This window comes from Narcine bancroftii, chromosome 8, assembly GCF_036971445.1.
Source record: "Narcine bancroftii isolate sNarBan1 chromosome 8, sNarBan1.hap1, whole genome shotgun sequence".
Classification (NCBI taxonomy): Eukaryota; Metazoa; Chordata; class Chondrichthyes; order Torpediniformes; family Narcinidae; genus Narcine; species Narcine bancroftii.
This window is the reverse complement of record NC_091476.1, coordinates 65,805,479-65,825,857: the sequence shown is the minus strand read 5'-3', so window position 1 is coordinate 65,825,857 and position 20,379 is coordinate 65,805,479. Positions and strand designations below refer to the sequence as shown.

The 20,379-nt window shown below is 46.7% G+C and overlaps 1 protein-coding gene across 1 annotated transcript in view; it reads right to left on the bottom strand.

Annotated features, from left to right (window-relative positions):
* LOC138740795 (NACHT, LRR and PYD domains-containing protein 12-like) overlaps positions 1-20,379 on the bottom strand; it is a 53,232-nt gene that overhangs the window by 19,512 nt on the left and 13,341 nt on the right. Inside the window, exons 4-12 of the mRNA XM_069893897.1 lie at positions 17,107-17,278; positions 16,951-17,004; positions 9,765-11,502; positions 8,208-8,294; positions 5,142-5,312; positions 4,278-4,448; positions 3,543-3,713; positions 2,483-2,653; positions 1,426-1,596 (exon numbers count right to left, since the gene is read on the bottom strand). Of these exons, the coding sequence (XP_069749998.1) occupies positions 1,426-1,596; positions 2,483-2,653; positions 3,543-3,713; positions 4,278-4,448; positions 5,142-5,312; positions 8,208-8,294; positions 9,765-11,502; positions 16,951-17,004; positions 17,107-17,278 (2,906 nt within the window). The remainder of the gene's footprint in view (positions 1-1,425; positions 1,597-2,482; positions 2,654-3,542; positions 3,714-4,277; positions 4,449-5,141; positions 5,313-8,207; positions 8,295-9,764; positions 11,503-16,950; positions 17,005-17,106; positions 17,279-20,379) is intronic.

The window sequence follows — 20,379 nt, the reverse complement described above, 5'->3', positions numbered from 1 at the left end:
GACTTGATTTGGATGGAGCACAAAAAAGATTTGTTATGATAGCCCTAGCTGTAGCAAAAAAATGTATTATGTCAACCTGGAAATTAGAAGACAACTTGAGAATACAACAATGGTACATAGAAATGAATAAATGTATTCCATTAGAAAAAAATAACATATAATTTAAGAAATAAAATTACAATATTCGAACAAATATGGGAGCCATACATGAAACACAAAAGAGAAATCCTACCGTGGACTTCCACCACCTAAAATGACAGAAGACAACGAAAAGAACTGACTCAGTAAAATTTCTTGTTTATTTTTATTAAGTGACAACATTGTTTAACAGGTTTAATGTATCTTATACATTGAACTTTAAATAAATGGGGAGGGAGTTGAGGGAGGGAGGGAACGGAGGGGGTAAAAGGGGGAGAAAACAACACTATATATTTAAGAAGAAAAATGTCAGTATGTATCTTGGTCAATATGGTTTATAGTGTGAAAAATAAAAATTTATAAGGATTTTTCACTTTTGAGAATTACGTAAGACCATGTACAGTACAACTCCGATTATCTGAAATTGGATTCTCCAAAATCCCCATTTATCCTAAACATTAAAAATTTTTTTTGATAAATTAGGAAACAAATCAAAAATCCTCATTTATCTAAAATATTTTCGGAGTCAAATTGACCATGGACCTCGGGCTCCCGGCGGCAGGAGTGGGAATCTCAGGCTCCCAATGGCAGGAGCGGTGGGGACCGCAATCAGGAGCGGGAACCTCGGGCTCCCGGCAGCAGAAGCAGGGACCTCAGGCTCCCAGCGGCAGCAGCGGGAACCTTGGGCAGGAGCGGGGATCTTGAGCTCCAGGTGGCAGGAGCAGAATCTCAGTGGGAAAGTGTCGGTGATCGGTGGCAGCTAGCAATTTTTTTTTCGGTGAGAATTAAATATTAATTTAATGCTTAAAAGCCTTCCCTTGATGTTTGTTGGTGTTTAAACACTGTTACAAGTGATTTGCTGTTGCTACTGGGCCGGTCCCGAACATTTTGGATAATCGGAGTCGTGTGTGACTCATATTCTGTTTTGCACAATAGAAAATCCATCTAATTAATATCTAAACAATATATAAAAATGTGTAACATTTCTCTCTATTAAATTAATAAAAATATTTTAAAAGAAAATTTAACTTCATTGTCAGGATTGCGCTCTGAACTTCCTTAATATTCCTTAATATTCGCAAATTTTTTTTCAAATCTTGTAGTACATTGTATAATTGTACCTGCTTAATTGTTTACACTGTAAAATATTTTAAGAAGAAAAGGAAATCCAAGAGCCAGGTCGAGAGGGTTGTCAAGTCCCAGCTATGACAACTTTCTCACCAGCTGTTGAGGGATGACAGTATTAAACTCCCGGCTGAAGTTACGTTCAGTGACAGTGATACTTACCACAGTATCTGTATTTTACAGTCCTGGTTCCTGAGAGCTGCAGACACCAATTTCATTCCCAAATCCCCCATTTTATTTTCCTCCAGGTATACCTCTGTCAGCGAGCGGTTTGCACCGAGAGCCAAGGCAAAGTCCTCAGTGCCAGAATCTGTGAGACCAACGTTGTTCATCCTGGGGTGGGGGAATCAGAGAACGAAGGTGAAGGGTGCAGAGAGAAATGGCAGGACCCTGATGGTTATCAGTGATGCAATAACATGCAAATGTTCAGTGTCAGACTCCCAATGATTGTAAACGCAGGCTCCCTCTGTGAAACACAGAAGCCTGTAGATGCTGCGATTGCAGTAAAAACACTGACGGAACTCAGCCAGTCTTGCAGTGTCCACAGGAGGTAAAGATATGTAAGTGACATTTCAGCCCTGAGCCCTTCTTCAGGGTATCAGCAAAGAACAGGGAGGCGTCAGAATGAAGACTGGCCGCGGGAAGAAGTCCAGGCCAACAAAGGGTGCTTTTTGGATAATGACATCTGGTTGGAGGGAGCCCAGACAGAAGATGCGTCGTTCCTCCAATATGCAGGTGGTCTCAACTTGGCAGTGCTTGAGACCGTGGAGAGCCACGCCAGCAAGGAAATGGGACAGGGAATTGAAATGGGTGGCCGCTGGGAGATCCACGCTATTATGGCAGAGGTGTTCAACAAAGCGGACTGGACTCGCAGTCTCTCCGACATAGAGGAGACCAACAGCAGGATTCACAAGTGAAATGCTGCTTCACCATTTGGTGCCCCCCAAACGGTGCTGAGGGAAGAGGTGTGACCACAAGTGGAGCATCTCCAAGGGGACGACGGGTGGAGGGGGGTGAGCGAGTCACGGAGGGAGCGGTCCCCGCAGAAGGTGGAGAGGGGAATAGGTGTCCAGTGGTGGGATCACACAGTAGGTGGCAGAGGAGGACAGGTTGGGAGTGGAGGCTGGTAGGTGAGGGCAAAGGGAACCCTGTCCTTGTCACGCATGGGGGCGGAGGCCAGATGTACAGGTAATGGAGGATGTGCAGATGAGGCACTTACCCCAGCTTCTGTATTTTGCAGTCGGGGTTCCTGAGAGCTGCAGATATTCGTTTCACTCCTGAATCGCCCAGGTTATTGTCACTGAGGTTCAGATCTGTCAGTGATTGGTTTGTACTGAGAGCATCGTAGAGATCCTCAGTGCAAGAATCTGTGAGACCGGTACTGTTCAGCCTAGGGATCAGAGAGATGGAATCATTACAAACACCTGGTGCTCAACAGTGACCCAATTATCGATCAGGTGAATGTTCAGATCAGATACTATGAATTGTCATGTGATAAAAGAGAAATGTAACATTACACAAAATTGCCCTTCACCTGCCATGAAGCAGACAAAGTTTTGCCCCTGACAGTCAATAGGGCTTTCACGCTGCAATCCCACTAAATTGGCGTGTCAATGATCGGTGTTTAAAGCTGGGTCAGGTCAGAACGTTCACAATGAACCAAGAAAAGCCAGTTTCAGTGCCACCTTTTACACAGGGACCCGGCAAAAGGAGGCAGGGCCTGCAGCGCGACAGCGTCCTGGGAAGACGGTTAAGCCTTTTGCACTGAAGTTGATGTGAAACACATCAGCTCCGACACTACCTACCTTGGCGGGTAAGTAGCAGGGTGAAAATTACCCCCCAATCCCAGTCTCGTCGTGTTCACGCAGGCAAGTGAAACAGTAGAAGTGCAGGCTTTCAGGAGCAGTGTGAAAGGGAAGCAGAAGAGTGCCACCCCCTCCCCCCGAGCATCTGCGGATTCACCTCTAGTGCTCCCGCAGCCTCTCGATACTCCAACTCAATTCAAACCATCGGCAACCTGAGCCCAGATCTACACCTCCAACGTGAGGTTTCAGCACCCTTCTGGGATCCTTCTTGCCCTCAGCACCCTGTCGAACCCCGGTTCCGGTACCTAACTGGCTCTCATGACCCAGCCTCCAGCAGCACGCATGGGTCCCTTGCCTGCACGTCCCCAGCAGTTCGCCACCTGGGTGCGTCCTGCAGCTGCAGAGCCCCTCGCTGGTACCAGCGTCAAGACACCCAGTGATTGCCAATGCGATCTCTTACAGTCTGGTACTTACCCCAGCTTCTGCATTTTACAGTCTGGATTCCTCAGAGCCGCAGACAGCAGTTTCGCCCCTGAATCTCCCACGTGGTTAACACTCAGATCCAGCTCCGTCAGTGAAGGGATCGCACAGAGAGTGGAGATGAGATCTTCGGCTGAAGGATCCGTGAGTCCAGCTTTGTTCAGCCTGGAGGTCAGACAGAGAGGGAGAGGGGGAAGTCAGAGAGAGGGACACTGTGCAAACCCCTGGTGTTCATTGCTAACACAACTACCGATTATATTAATGTTCGGTGTGAGAAATCCAGGCCCTTAGGAGCAGAAATAAGGCTATTCGGCCCATCGAGTCTGCCCCACCATTTAATCATGATTGGGGCAGCATGGTTGGCTCCAGAAATCAGGACTGAAGTTTGAATCAGACACTGTTTGCATGGTTTCCCTGCATCTGCGTGGGCTTTTCCCCGGCGGGGGGGGGTCCTGTTTCCTTCCACCGTTCAATAAATAAAATACTTGGGGGCTGTAGGTCAATTAGGAATAATTGGGTGGCACGGGCTCGTGGGCCGAAAGGGCCCGTTATCATGTGACATGTCTAAATTTAAGACTTTTAGAAATTTAAGAGCCCCACTGCCCATAACCTTTGATGGCCTGGCTAATCAAGGAGTTAGCAATCTCCACCAATAAATATGCCCTGTCCTCCTCAACCAATTTCCAAAGATTTACAACTGCAAATAATCTCCCACACTCTGGTACTCACCACAGCCGCTGAATTTTATATTTGGTGACACGTAGAACCTCGGACAACAGTCTGACTCCTGAATCCCCCAATTTATTTTTACTCAGTTTGATCTTTGTCAGAGAGTGATTCATACTGAGCCCAGAGGTGACATCCTTGGTTGACAGATTTGGGATGTTGGTATCACTCACCCTAGGGGGGGTGAAATTAGACAGAAAGTGAAGTGCACAGAGAAACAGATGATGCAAATTCAGTATATCGGTAACATAAGTCATATTAATGTTCAGCATTAAACTATCCATAGTCTCATGCACTGCCAGACTGTGACCACCCCCAACCTGGAGGAACAACACCCATCTTTCACAACACCTTTCAACCAGATGGCATTAACAGACTTTTCTGCGCCCCACCCCCTTCCATCTTTGTCCTCCTTCTGTCTCTCTCTTCCCTCCCTCCCTCCCCTCCCCGTCTTTATTCTGACACCTTCCTGTTCTTTGCTTATTCCTCAAAGAGGGGCTCAGACCCGAAACGCCATGAGTACGTCTTTATGTCCTGTGGACGCTGCAAGACCAGCTGAGTTCCTCCAGCATTTACTGTGTATGTTTTTACTGTAATCACAGTGCCTGCAGACTCCAAAGTCAATTCTCACCTCCTCTTTTAACATATCCAATTGACACCTTTTGTCTGTTGGTCTGGACTCCTCCCCCCCTCCCATTCTGCCCCCTTTCTTTCCCTAGTCTTTAATTCTGATGCCTGCCTGCTGCCTGCCTCCCGCATGCGCCAGGCTGAAACATCGGTAGTTTATCTTTACCTGCGAGACTGACCGAGTTCCTCTGGTTTTTTACTTGCATTCAACTGTAAACTGTCCCTCAGTCTGGTACTTACCTCAGTGTCTGTATTTTACAACCTGGGTTTCTCAGCGCAGCAGACACCAGTTTCACTCTGGATTCTCTGAGATTATTGCCACTCAGGTCGAGCTCTGTCAGCGAGCAGTTTCTACTTAGCGTGGAGGCGAGATCCTCAGTGCCAAAATCTGTGAGGCCGACGTTGTCCATCCTGGGAATCAGTGAGAGTGAAGGTTGAGGGTCACAGAGACAGGATTTATTCATCAGCTCTATTCAACCTTGGTTAGACCAGTCCCTCTCGATGGGGGGCTGCAGCACCTTTAAGTAAAAGCCTAGTTTTATTTTCACCTTGCGTAATGCAAATTTTTCTTTATACTCCCCGACTTACGACTGTAATTGGGACCAAACGATCGGTTGTACCTCAAAATGGACACAAGCTGGAATTCTGCCCGCGCCAAAGTCTAATTAAATCTTTTTTTCCCCAACGAAGATTTGACGACAGTATCTGAAAGCTTCCCGAATTTGTCAATCAACCTCGGCAAAATCTTTCTACCTCCTGGTCCAGGCTCACCTTGTTAGTCGGCATCCCCGGGGTCCACAGGCTGGCCGTGGCCATCTTGAGAGAGTTAAGGGCACGAATTCAACACCATCAGGGCGCTTAACTCTCCCGCATGCGCCAATCGAAGACTCGCGCACAGGAATCAAGATGGCTATGCCCAGCCTATGGTCCCCAGGGACGCCAACTAACAAGGTAAGTGCACACATTTTTGCTCTTACATCCCTGTAATAGTTTGTCACACACAACATAATCTATGCACATTTTATATTCTTTATATACTAAAACAAAATTAGGCGTAGATGCAGTTGGACATAAGTCATATCGGTAGCAAGCCAGGGAAGTACCTGTACAATAAAAGTTACAAAAATCTGGACGCCAGAAATCCAGACCACCTGAGAATTCAGACTTCGACAACTCTCGGCTTCTGTGTGTCACAGATCTACTGCTCGAGAATCTGGAAAATACAGACCAACCAAACCCCAAGCAGTCTGGACTTTAGACTGTATTTTTTTTAAAAAAAACATAGTCGGTGGGAGAGAAGCACAGAAGAAACCAAAACTTGACTGTTTCACAGAGGGAAGGGGGCCCATAAACTTTGAGCAGAGTCCTTGGGCAGCCAGAGCTGATAAAGAAAAAGGGGTTGAGAATAGCTGGGTTAGCCCACACTTGCAGAATTGCCTTCGGTCTGAGTCACCTCACTACAGGAAGGATAGAGGCACTTCAGGGAGGGGGCAGAGATGTGGCCAGGATTGGAGAACACATCTTTATGAAGCAAGGTGGATGGAGCCAGGGGCTTTTCCCTTACAAGCAATGAAGGACGAGAGATGATCTGCTGGAGGTATGCAAGTCATGGGGTGAACAGCCAGCACCTTTCTCCTAGGGTGACAAAAGTGAGTGGAGGAAAATTAGGGGAGACGTCAGAGGTCCGTTATTATTTTACAGAGTGGTGGGTGCTTGGAATGCATTGCTGGGGGACGTAGGAGATTGGTTCAAGATGGGTACATGAATGTAAAACAAGTAGAGGGATACGAGTGTGAGGAGGCAGACTGGGAAGGATTAGATTGTTGAAGAGTAGGGTTAAATAGGCATCATGAGCTGACCTACTAACGTTCTATGATTGATAAGACATCAACAGACCCAGAGTTTCAATTTTTTTTTCTTTAGACATACAGCACGGTAACAGGCCCTTCTGGATCATGACGTCCAATTACATTCAATTGACCTACAAACCCAGTACGTTTTGAAGGGTGGGAGGAAAGTGGATCACCTGAAGGAGACCCACGCAGACCTGGGGAGATTGTATATACTCCTCATGGGGCAGTGCGGGAGTCGAACCCTGGTCACCAGTGCTGCCAGAGCATCGTGCTAGCCCGATTATCCAAATACAGGTATAGCCCATGTTTGTAAAAGTGAAAGCCCATTCAAAACTTTTCATAAAAGCGGACATGGCTTTCTTTGCAAAAGCAAATTTTCATAATATAAAGCAGGTTATTGTGATGGAATATTTGAGAATGTTTTTGGGAGAAAAATTTGAGTAGGTTACATACACACTTTAAAACAGATCTTATTTGAAGTACTGAAGAATTCATATTCAGTGACTTCACAGAAACTATGGAGAATACTGTGCACATTTCACAAGTAGGTTCTAATTGAAATAATGTAATGAAATGAATAGACCATTGTCTTGAAAGAACAACCAGAGCCAGGTTTTCTGTTTTGGACCTTTTTGCAAGGCTTTTGACCTCTCTGCAAAGTGCTCACTCAGAGGTCATTGAGAGGTTATTGTTTACCTAAAACAACAGATGGGAGCAGAAGACTAACTCTTATTGTTTGCTGGAGAAGGTCAGGGGTTTTGCAAGTGAGAGAGAGAAGGACATACTGCTGGCAGTTTGGAGTAACAAGCCAGGAGAAGCTTGTTGGAACTGAAACAGAAGCTCCAGAGTGGCGGATGGCTGGAAGTGCTATCTGTCTGATGTTTCTCTTGAATAAGTGAAACAGAAAGGAACTCTGTGATAAAAAGAGGTTATCATCTGGAGAACCCTGATGGAGCAAGTTTCATAAGCAAGACATTGAGGTGGTACCTCAGTTGTGGAAATCCTGGAACAACACATCTCTCTCTGCAAACCTACAAGAACCTTCCTGAGCAGTAAACATTTACCTTTCGAGCACCAAAGCCTGGTGAACTTTATACATGTTAAATTCTGTGCACAGTATAAGAATTGCCTGCAGTGAACTTAGAAGAATGAGAAGAGAGATTGAACTGCGAACCAAAGAACTTTTCTTAAATTTACACACACATTACATATACATGCATTTAGAATTAGAAGGGGGTAAATAGTGATAAAATTTGATTCTGTTTTCATGTTTAAAGATAATTAAAAACAACTTTTGTTTAAGTAACCACTTGTCGTGGTGAATATCTATTGCTGCTGGGTTTTGGGGTCCTTTGGACTTGTAACAGTGTACCTGTACAATGTTTATCCAAATGCAATGAATGATCATGTCAACATTCAGCGTCAAACACCCCATCATTGTGATGGTACTTACCACAGTTTCTGGATCTTACAGTCTGGGTGCTTCAGAACCACAGACATCAGTTCCACTCCCAAATTTCCCAGGTTGGAACTCCCCAGTCTAAAGAAGAACAGGGAGAGAAACAAACTGATTCAATCCACGACGCCCTTTCAATGCCAGCGATCGGGACCGGGGTTTGAATCCCGTGCCATCTGTAAGGAGTTGGTACGTTCTCCCCTCATCTGCATGGGGTTTCCTCCCACCATTCGAATCATACCGGGGGTGTAGGTTTAATTGGGCAGCATGGACACAAGGGCCGAGATGGCCTGTCACTGTGCTGTATGTCTAAAATTTAAATTTAAACCAAAATTTTCCTGCTTCACAGGGAAGGGGGGGGCAGGGCCATAAATTTTGAGTAGCATCCTAACGGGGCCACAACCAAAAAAAGGTTGAGAATGGCTAATATTACTGATCTGATAAAACTTCCCTTCACAAGGAAACATTTAAGTCCCTGGGCAACAACAGACCTCCACGATGAAATGTACTGGGGAAACTCAACAGGTCACACACAGCACCCATAGGAAGTAAAGGGTCACCAACATTTTGGGCCTGGGCTCTTCGTCGGGTAGAAGCAAGAACAGGTAGGTGCCTGAACAGAGAAATGGAGGGAGGAGCACAGGGTAACAGACTGAGGTCATAGGTACTTATAGGCGAGAGGGTAGAGAAGAAAAAAAAAGCTGAGAAGCCATAGGGGGAGAGGAAAGCTCTCCGACAGGGGAGGGAAGCAGAAGGAAACAGGACTGGAGAAAGAGAGACTCAGGTGAGGAGCCTAATGGAAAATGCAGGCCAACGCATTATTCCTCCAAACTTGGTTTGGAAGTCCATGAGGCCACGGATGGACAGGTGAGTGTGGGAATGGGGTAGGGAATTGTAATAGTTGGCCACTGGGAGGTCCAAGATGTGGCCACAAATAGAGCAAAGGCGCTCAATTAGACCATTCCCAGTCTGCATCCTGTCTCCCTCGACCCCTGCAAACTTTTTCTTGTTTGACTCAATCCTCCAATCTGTTTTTGTTTCTTTTCCATTACAGTTACTCGCCGACGTATGTCCATAGTTCCGTTCTGGATGACCAGTCGTATCCCGGATCGGACGCATGTCAGGGAATTGCCTTATACTGAAGAGTACAACGATCGATTTCCTTCCATTCTCTATCTCTGATTATCTCTGGTGGTGTGGATCCTGAGCCCCCTGCGGACTCTACTGACCTCTAAAGTCTGTCTGACCATCGGAATATCAAGTGACAGAATCGGGGAAAAAAAATGGACACAAGGAGTTAAAATGCGGTGAAATATTTCAACATGGCGGCCACCAAGGCCAGCTCTCACAAGAGGCTAGCCACCGCTGCCAACCTCTTGTGAGAGGCGCTGTTTTCCGATTTTCACCGCAATCGTGCACGTTTTGGATTTCTTTCTTGAAATTTCGGTCATAGGTGCAGGTGGACGCAATGTCGCAAGTCAGGGAGCACCTGCACGTGAAAAGAAAGCAGGAAAATTTTTTAAAGTTTTGAGTTTGAGACAAAATAATAGTTACCTCAACTCCTGGCATCTGTGCAGTTCAGGTGCCAGCCTCTCAAGCCCTTCGTGCTGAACGCAGCAGTCATCTAGATCGAGCTGTTTTATTGTGTTGCACAGCCCAATGACATGCGACAGGACCACACAGTCAATCAGGGTCAGAGGTAGACCACGAAATGAAAGTGTCTGTACTGATCCCAGTGTGGCCTGAGCCAGTCCAGTGTTCTGAGACTCAAACAGGTAGTGCAGCGCGTTGAGGAGGTTCCTTTTGCCGGCACTGCTCCCCGAGTTGCCAACCTGCCGGCGTATCTCCTCTTTCACCCAGTCAATCACGCAGTAGGTCACTTCGCGCGGGAACGGACCCAGAAACTCCTCCAGGCGCCAAGCCGACCCGGGTGAGGAGAGGCCGGCAACAAAGCGGAGGAACACCTCAAATCGGCCATCGGTCACACTGTTGGCTTCCGAGAGTAGCTTCCGGATGTCCTTGCGATTGGGAGCCAGAAAGAGCGCCAGCGCGGCCACAAACTCTTGGATGGTGAGGTGTGGGAAGGTGTAGACCACGCTCAGGGCCGTATCCTCCCTCTCCAACAGTTCCACCAGGAAGCTGGTCAGGAACTGGGAAGGCAGCAGGTCGTACTGGAGCAAGTCTCCGTCGGTGAACACGATGTTCTTCTTGGACACTCCTGTGAAGGCCATCTGGCCGAGCCTCAGAAGCACGCCGCGGGGGCTCTTGCTCTTGCGGCAGTGGTTTTGCAGGATGTTGTAAATGTAGTAGGAATAGAGCTGGGTGATTGTCTTGGGAACGCCCCGCAGGCTTTGATCTCTCTGTGTGAAGAAGGGGCCCAGCGCCTGGCTGAGGATCCAACAGTAGGAGGGGTTGTAGCTCATGGTGTACAGGATCGCGTTCTCCTCCACGTGCTTGAACACAGCCGCCGCCACCATTTGGTCTTCAAAAAACCTTTCGAAGTACTGTTTTCTTTCCTTCCCGGCAAATCCCAGGATTTCAGCCCAGACACTGATCTCCGCCTTTTCCAATAAATGTAACGCCGTGGGGCGGGTAGTCACCAGTATGGAACATCCTGGGAGCAGTTTGTGCTGAATCAGACTGTACACTATGTCAGACACTTCACACTGGAATTGGGGATCTGTGCAACTGTGTTCTGGTTCTGTCTCTCTCCAACTCTCCTCAAAATTTATTTGGTACTTGAATTCATCCAAACCATCGAATATGAAGAGCAATCCTTGTGGGCTCTTAAAGACCTCTCCAAGGATATTTTCAAAGTAAGGGTATTGATCCAGTATCAGCTCCCTCAGACTTATTCTGCAGTTCATGGAATTCATATCCCGGAACTTGAAGCTGAAGACAAATTGGAAGTATTGGAATATTTTCCGTGTGGCCCACTCATATACAATCTTCTGCACCATGGTCGTTTTCCCAATCCCTGGGACCCCGGCAACTGCTGCCGAGCTCCCGGACTTGAATTTACTCCGCGAGAAGCTGCTCTGGAACAGCTGGTCGGTCTGGATCACTTCCAGCTCTCTCTGGAGATGCTTTTCCCTCCACTCCTCATGGTCCCGGCCCCTCACCAGCAACTCGTGCTCCACGAGCCTCCGGTCCCGGACAGCGGAAATGACCGTCAGCTCGGCATATTGGTCCTCCAGTCGGAAAACTCTCACCTTCTCCCGCTTCAGGATGGTGTTCACTCTCAGCATCTCGGTTTGTGCCCGTAGAGTCTCCCTGTGCTTCTGTTGAACAACTTCCAAGGGAACACACAGAAAAGTATTGAATTAAGCGAATACTTAAGTGCACATTGTACATAAAAAGTAGATCTGGATGGACATTAACAGTGAGCAATTACCAAATATCAGATCTTTCCAATACATTAAAACCCCTGGTATCCAGAATTCAAGTAACCGGCAAAAATAAAATAAATTTAAAAGTACTCATTTAAAATTGTAAGTAAATGTTCCCTGAAGTAACACCTGTGGTGAAGAGGGGGGCAAATATTCAACCAGCGGAGAGTCTTGCTCGTAGCAGCTGCTTGAAATAATGCTGTATGAAACAGCAACAGTGTCGCCCCAACGAAGAGCTGGTCGATGCCGCTCGCCGTTGGGGCGACTCTCTTAAAAGGGGTCTCCTTATCCCTGCTGAGTAAGAGCTGGCCCGGTCAGAGGTTTTATCTGTAAACTTTGGGGGAGGGGGTTAATTATCTATAATGTTATCGTTCGGCTCCCGTGGAGGGGGAGGAACCTGCAGATGCAGCGATGGTTAAACATTTTCAAGAATGCAACAGAAAATAAAGTAAAATGGTTTATATATTTATGCAAGTGTTCAGTGTAAGGGCAGTATTTTTGTCTTTTAAAGTGTATTTTCTTAATGGAGGTGTATTAGCTAGACATGGAAAATATACTCATCCGGCATCTACCCATCGGCACCAGATACTAGGGGCTTTACTGTATTTGGATATTAACTGAGCTCCGAAGGTGCACCCTCTGATACCCTCGTCTGCCCTACCTGCACTCATTACAGAGAAACAAAAAATACAACATCACAGATACAGACCCCATCTAGACTATGCTGGACTATTTTTGGCCGAGACCACCTGGACCATAGGCCTCGTACCCCTCCCATCCATGTACCTGTCCAAGTCTTACTTAAATGTCAAGTTAGAGATGCATTCATCACTCCACAGCTGTGCTCAGGAAGGACAGACCAGAGGGCTCATCTACTGAGGCCACATGGGTGGCGCTGAGGAACGGGAAAGGTATGACCACAGTCATGGGGGTGCATTATAGAGCGTTCAATAGTCAGTGAGAATTGGAGGAGTAAATCTGTGGAGGTAACAGACATCTGCAGGAACCATAAGATTGTGAAATTAGGAGATTTTAAGTATGGGACTCCCATACTGTGAAAGGGCTGGATGGCTTGGAGTTTGTCAAATGTATTTAGGAAAGTTTTCTAAATCAATATATAGAGGTACCAACTCGAGAGAGAGAGAGCAACACTGGATCTCCCATTAGGAAACGAGACAGGACAGGTGACAGACGTATGTGTAGGGCAACATTTTGGATCCAACAATCAGGATGCCACGAGGTTCAAATTAATTCTGGAGGATAGGTCTTGGCCTCGGGGTGAGATCCTAAATTGAGAAAAGCTAACTTTGAGAATGAGAAAGGATCTAGAATGCATGGATTGGGATAAATTGTTTTCAGGCAAGGATGTGCAAGTTTGTTTGTTCCTGTCAGGATTTAAAGAAGAGTTTAACAGGCACAGGGAATCTTGGTTTTCGAGGGATACTGGGGATCAAGTTCAGAAGGACAGATGTGTATAGCAGGTATTGGCAACTTGAAGCAAATGAGGTACAGAAGAAGAACAAAAAAATGAAAGAAATCAGAAAGGTTAAAAGAAAACATTGGGTTGCTTTGGCAGACAATGTGAAGGAAAATCCTAAGGTTTCTCCAGGTATATTAAGAACAAAAGAATAGTACGGGACAAAATTAGTCTCCTAGAAGATCAGAGTGGTCAGCTTTGAATGGAGCCAAGAGATGGGGGAGATCTTAAGTGTGTTTTTTTTCCATCAATATTCACTCAGGAAATGGGCACAGAGACATGGGAAGTGAGGAAAACAAGCAGCGAGGTCATGGAATCCATACGGATTAAAGAGGAGGAGGGGGTGCTTACTGTCATAAAACAAATAAGGGTGGATAAATCCCCAGGACCTGACCAGATATTCCCTCGGACCTTGAGGGAAGATAGTGTAGAATTTGCAGGGGCTCTGGCAGAAATATTTAAAATGTCCTTAGCCAAGGGTGTGGGGCCAGAGGATTGGAGGGTAGCTCATGTTGTTCCGCTGTTTAAAAAAGACTCCAAAGTAACTCTGGAAATTACAAGCCAGTTAGCCAGACGTCAGTAGTAAGTAAATTATTGGAAGATGTTCTACAAAATCAGACATACAATTATCTGGACAACCAGAAACTGATTAGGGATAGTCAATGTGGCTTTGTGCGTGGTAGGCCATGCTTAACCCATCTCGTAGAGTTTTTGGAGGAGGTTACCAGGAAAGTTGACAAAGGCTATGGATGTTTGCTACAGTAAGGCCTTTGACAAGATTCCACATAGGAGGTTACTCAGGAAGGTTCAGACGGTGTTCATGGCAAAGTAGTGAACTGGATTCGACAAGGGCTGGAGGGATAAGCCAGAGAGTAGTAGTGGATGACGGCTTCTCAGACTAGGGGTGTGCCTCAGGGATCAGTGCTGGGACCACTGTTGTTTGCCATCTTGATCTGGATGATAATGTGGCAAACTGGATCAGCAAGTGGAGGCGTGGTGGACAGCGAAGATTTTCCAAGCTTGCAGAGGGATCTGGACCAGCTGAAAAAACAGCAGATGGAACTTAATAGAGACAAGTGTCAGGTGTTGCATTTTAGAAGGACAAACCAAGAAAGGACATACATGGTGAATGGTTGGGCACTGAGGAGGGCAGCAAAACAGAGGGATCTGAGTATACAGATACATAATTCCCTGAAAGTGAAGTCACAGGTGGACAGGGTTGTAAAGAGAGCTTTTGGCATATTGGCTGTCATAAATTAAAGTATTCAGTACAGGAGTTGGGATGTTATGGTAAAGTTGTATAAGACATTGGTGAGGTCAAATTTGGATATTGTGTGGTCACCAAACTACAGGAAACCTATCAATAAGATAGAAAGAGTGCAGATTTACTAGGATGTTGCCCGGACTTCAGGAACTGAGTTACAGGGAAAGGTTAAACAAGTCAGGACTTTATCCCCTGGAGGGTAGAAAAATGAAGAGAGATTTGATAGAAGTATTTAAAATTGAGGGGGACAGACAGAGTAAATGCAAATAGGCTTTTCCACCGAGGGTGGGTGAGATACAAATCAGAGGACATGGGTTAAAAGTGAAAGGGGAAACATTTATGGGGAACGCGGGGGGGAAGTTCACACGAAGAGTGGTGGGAGTGTGGAACGAGCTGCCAGCTGAGGTCTATGTCGGCTCAATTTTAACATTTAAGAATTTGGACAGACACGTGGATGGGAGGGCTATGGACTGGGTGCAGTTACATGGGACTAGAAAAGAAAATGGTTTGGCACAGACTAGAAAGGCTGAAGGGGCCCGTTTCTGTCCTGTAGCACTCTATTGTTCAGCTGGCAGGTCATTTCACACTCACCACTTTTTGTGTGAAGAAGTTCCATATTACAGTAAAACCCTGGTATACAGCACCTATCGGGATTGGCAGATACCAGATAAGTGAACTTTCTGGATGCTTGAGATTACTCGTTGCATGGATTGGCATGAGGTGCACCAATATTAAATGTCTGTATTTTTTTCACTGATTTCTTTTCTGCATTTTTTTTTGTGTGGAGATGTCACAGTGAGTAAGGGACCCTGCCAGAAGGGTGTGGGGATTTACAGTGTGTCAGGGTCCTGCCAGGAGTGTTTGGGGTTTCACAGTGTGTCAGCGAGTATGTAGTGTGGGGTTTCACAGTGTGTCAGGGCTCTGCCAGGAGTGTTTGGGGTTTCACAGTGTGTCAGGGCTCTGCCAGGAGTGTTTGGGGTTTCACAGTGTGTCAGGGCTCTGCCAGGAGTGTTTGGGGTTTCACAGTGTGTCAGGGCTCTGCCAGGAGTGTTTGGGGTTTCACAGTGTGTCAGGGCTCTGCCAGGAGTGTTTGGGGCTTCACAGCGAGTCAGGGAGCGTGTGGGGCTTCACAGCGAGTCAGGGAGCGTGTGGGGCTTCACAGCGAGTCAGGGAGCGTGTGGGGCTTCACAGCGAGTCAGGGAGCGTGTGGGGCTTCACAGCGAGTCAGGGAGCGTGTGGGGCTTCACAGCGAGTCAGGGAGCGTGTGGGGCTTCACAGCGAGTCAGGGAGCGTGTGGGGCTTCACAACGAGCGTGTGGGGCTTCACAGCGAGCGTGTGGGGCTTCACAGCGTGTCAGGGAGCGTGTGGGGCTTCACAGCGAGTCAGGGAGCGTGTGGGGCTTCACAGCGAGTCAGGGAGCGTGTGGGGCTTCACAGCGAGTCAGGGAGCGTGTGGGGTTTCACACTGTGTCAGGGAGCGTGTGAGGTTTCACACTGTGTCAGGGAGCGTGTGGGGTTTCACACTGTGTCAGGGAGCGTGTGGGGTTTCACACTGTGTCAGGGAGCGTGTGGGGTTTCACACTGTGTCAGGGAGCGTGTGGGGTTTCACACTGTGTCAGGGAGCGTGTGGGGTTTCACACTGTGTCAGGGAGCGTGTGGGGTTTCACAGCAAGTCAGGGAGCGTGTGGGGTTTCACAATGTGTCAGGGCCCTGCCAGGAGTGTGTGTGGTTTCACAGTGTGTCAGGGCACCAGAAACAGGGAGTCCATTTCTCCTACCCCCCACCCATTGAGGAGGAGCATAGGAGACAAGCCCATAGGACAGTGACCATGGCAGCAGATCGTCGAGGGGCTCAGCAGCTGAAGGACCTTCATGGGCTGTGGGCTGCTGCCACCTTGCTGTTGAAGGACCTACACAGGTTGCGGGCTCCTGGAGACTGGCTCGTGGGAACTATGCATCAGAACCGGGAATCTAAAAGAGAGCTGAAGGCAAGACAGGCTCCTGAAAAGGCTCGGGGGATGATCGTGCCGAAGGCTTGGAACTGGAGCGCAGGTTGCCAACGGATAGGACAGGGATCCGTGAGGCTGCAGAAGCGTCAGAGGTGAAGCCACAGACACTCAGTGACTCTGAAGGGACTCTCTTTTTGTTTACTCTTACCGTGCGAGGCAGTTACTCTGCCACTTTACAGCAGGCAAAAGGACATTCTCCATATTACATTTTCTGCTTTTAACTGAGTGTCAGGGCTGTGGAAATGCTCACAAAAAGGAGGAGTCACTTGAAGCTAGACGGTGGATGGCTTCTACAAGCAGATTCTACAAATTGGAATTTATGGTTGTAAAACTAAAAACACCAAGCAGCTGAATTGGCGGATTAATGGCCAGGGTTACCCGTCCAGTACGGACACGGCAACAGGAAACCACGGCAGTATTTGTATAATCATGGACGCAACATCGACAATGGTCTCAGCTCAAAGAGGGAGCCTTCACTGAAGAAGAGCAGGGTTACAATTTGAAGGGTCAGTGACCGTGAAGGATAGAGAGACATGATCGCCCTGAATAATGTTTTAATTCACGGCAATAAAACAATCTCAAACTGTGCACTTTGACACTCACCTTTCAACAGAGTGGTCAATTCACCGAAACAAATGTATTCATGTGGATCAGGACCTGTTTAAATGAACAAGGTTTCATTAAATCAGCACTGACTGACATTGTTGGGTCTTGCGTGTTACAATGAGATTCTGTCTTCAGGGAATCGTTTTACCATACCAAGCTCCTGGATCTCTTTCAGTATTTTATCCAGCTTCGGTACTTCATTCCGCAGTTTTACAAACGACTGCCACATTGCTCTCCGGGCAAGGGAGCCCTTCCCCATCACCAAGCTGAAGAGGAGTCTGGAACAATCTTCCCGGTTCCCATTCTCCGCAAGCTCTCTCACTTTCTGAAAACAACAAGTCAATGTGTTGAGCAGGGCACGTAACAACGAAAGCAAGGAGAGAAATAGCTTTTCAGTGATGGGACATTCAGCTTCTTTTGAACACAGGCATAGACACTGGACTGTGGCCAGTACGCCATCGCACGGTCCTGCATGCTGTAGAATAGCACACACTCCTGGCAGGACCCTGACACATTGTGGACAGTCCTGAAACACCAGGGAACACCACACACTCTTGGCAAGGTCTCTGACACAGTGGAAGGCCAGACACTTGTGGCAGGATGCTGACACACTGTGGAGCCACACATATTCCTGGCAGGGCCCCGACAGTGTGAATCCCCCACACAATCTTGGCAGGTCCCTGACAACACTGTGAATCCTCACATAACCTGAATCCTCACATAATCCCGGCAGGGTCCCTGACACACCGTGTATCCCCACACACTACTGGCAAGGTCCCCGACACACCGTGAATACCCACACACTCCTGGCAGGGTCCCTGACACACCGTGAATACCCACACATTCCTGGCAGGGTCCCTGGCACACTGTGAATCCCAACACACTCGTGGCAGAGTCCCTGACACACCGTGAATCACCACACACTACTGGCATGGTCCCTGACACACCGTGAATCACCACACACTACTGGCATGGTCCCTGACACACCGTGAATCTCCACACACTACTGGCATGGTCCCTGACACACCGTGAATCTCCACACACTACTGGCATGGTCCCTGACACACCGTGAATCACCACACACTACTGGCATGGTCCCTGACACACCGTGAATCTCCACACACTACTGGCATGGTCCCTGACACACCGTGAATCTCCACACACTCCCGGCAGGGTCTCTGAGACACTATGAATCTCCACACACTCCTGGCATGGTCCCTGACACATCGTGTACCCCCACACACTTTGTTGTCTCTGACAACACTGAATCCCCACACACTCCCGACAGGGTCTTTGACATAATGTGAATACCCCCCTCACCACAATCCTGGCAGAGTCCCTGACATACCATGAACCCCCAAACATTCTTGGCAGGGTCTCTGACACCACTGTGAATCTCCACATAATCATGGCATGGTCCCTGATAACACTGAATACCTACACACTCCTGGCTGGGTCCCTGGCACACTGTGAACTTGGAGGACCAGGGGGTATCCTGTCGGTGTCCCATCATGTCCTTATTCACAAACCTGCCTTTGTTCTAATTCCACACCTTCCCGACTATCAGGGCTACAACCTTCTAAGGGTAGAAGACCCTTATCTTATCCAAACAAACTTTACTTCCTACATTCTATTGTCTATTATCTATCCTTATCCTATTCATACTGGCTTTATTTATTACACATATATCTATACTAGTTTCCTCATCTGCATATTTTTATATCAGTTTTACTCATCTCTCACATCCTCACTTTTCTTTTAGATCAGTGTTACTCATCTCTCACAATCCTCACTTTTCTTTTAGATCAGTGTTACTCATCTCTCACAATCCTCACTTTTCTTTTAGATCAGTGTTACTCATCTCTCACAATCCTCACTTTTCTTTTAGATCAGTGTTAGTCATCTCTCACAATCCTCATTTTTCTTTTAGATCAGTGTTACTCATCTCTCACAATCCTCACTTTTCTTTTAGCTACGCTTCGTGACTTCTCAACTGGAATGTATTACTTGCAAACTTGGTCTTTTTCCCAAGCTGGTCAGTAAACGAACAGCAGTCTCAGCAACATCAGACAGAATTAGGGGGGAGGAGTCATGTGATGGAGTAGTGGCCGGTCGGGGAACTCCAGCCCTCTCCGGAAAAGTTAAAAAAAAAACACAGAAAAAACAAAGGCACAAACACAAAAACTAAAATAAAGTGAAAATAAAGCTGTGGAGAAAATGGCAGCGAAGAAAGAAAAGCCAAAAGCAACGGGAAGAAGAGAAAAGACGTCGGAAGGAGAAGGTGAAGGTCTTACCTGTCCGAGGAGGCCCACTGTGGAGAGAGAAGCCCGCTCCCTCAGGTCAGTTGAAGCCCCGAGCTCAGGACTACAAAAATGGCTCCCGGAGCCAAACAAAAGTGCGCAACCGCGCATGCACGATGCGCAAGACAAAAAGAACACTGACGGGAGGGGGGACCAGCTGAGAAGTCGATCTCCACAGCTGAAATTGACAACCACAACAAAGCAGCAAGAGGAGAACATAGAAAATAATGAGAAGAAAGAAGAGAGTAAAAAGAAATCAAAGAAACAACAGATGACCAACCCAGAGGAAGAAGACCAACAGCAAGACACATGTAATAAAAATAAGAAGACCAAAAATAATCAACGAGATAAAACAAACAACCCAACAAGCAAACCAGAAGAGACAGAGGTAAAGGACACAGATCCTGGAGTGGACTCAGAAGAAGAGGAAGAACACAGAGAAATGGAAGAAGAAGGGAAGGGCAAGTACATGGATATATTTTTTTTAAAGAATATATGGAATCAATAAAAGAATGGCAATCACAAGAATTCAGTGAAATAAAAAGTAGAGTAAAAAGTACAGAAGAAAAAATGAATAGAGATGATCATGTCAGATATAGGAAAAAGAGTAGACAAGGTGAAAGAACGAGAAACAGCCATAGAAATGGAAGTAGATGACTTAAAAAAGAAATTAGAAGAATCTAATTAAAAAGTTAAAGAGACACAAGAGCTGTTAGCTCAGAAGATAGATATAATGGAAAATTATAATAGAAGAAACAATATAAAGATAGTGGGCCTTAAGGAAGATGAAGAAGGCAAGAATATGAGAGAATTTATAAAAGAATGGATCCCCAGGGTCCTAGGAAGACCAGAATTACAGGAAGAAATGGAAATAGAAAGGGCACACAGAACATTAGCCCCGAAACCACAACCACAACAAAAACCAAGATCCATTCTAGTAAAATTCCTAAGATATACAACAAGAGAAAATATATTGGAGAAAGCAATGAGGAAAATAAGAGAAGACAAAAAACCACTGGAATACAAAGGTCAAAAATTTTTTTCTATCCAGATAGAAGTTTTGAACTCCTGAAGAAGAGGAAGGAGTTTAATACAGCACAGATAAGAACTAAGAAGGGAAAGTAAG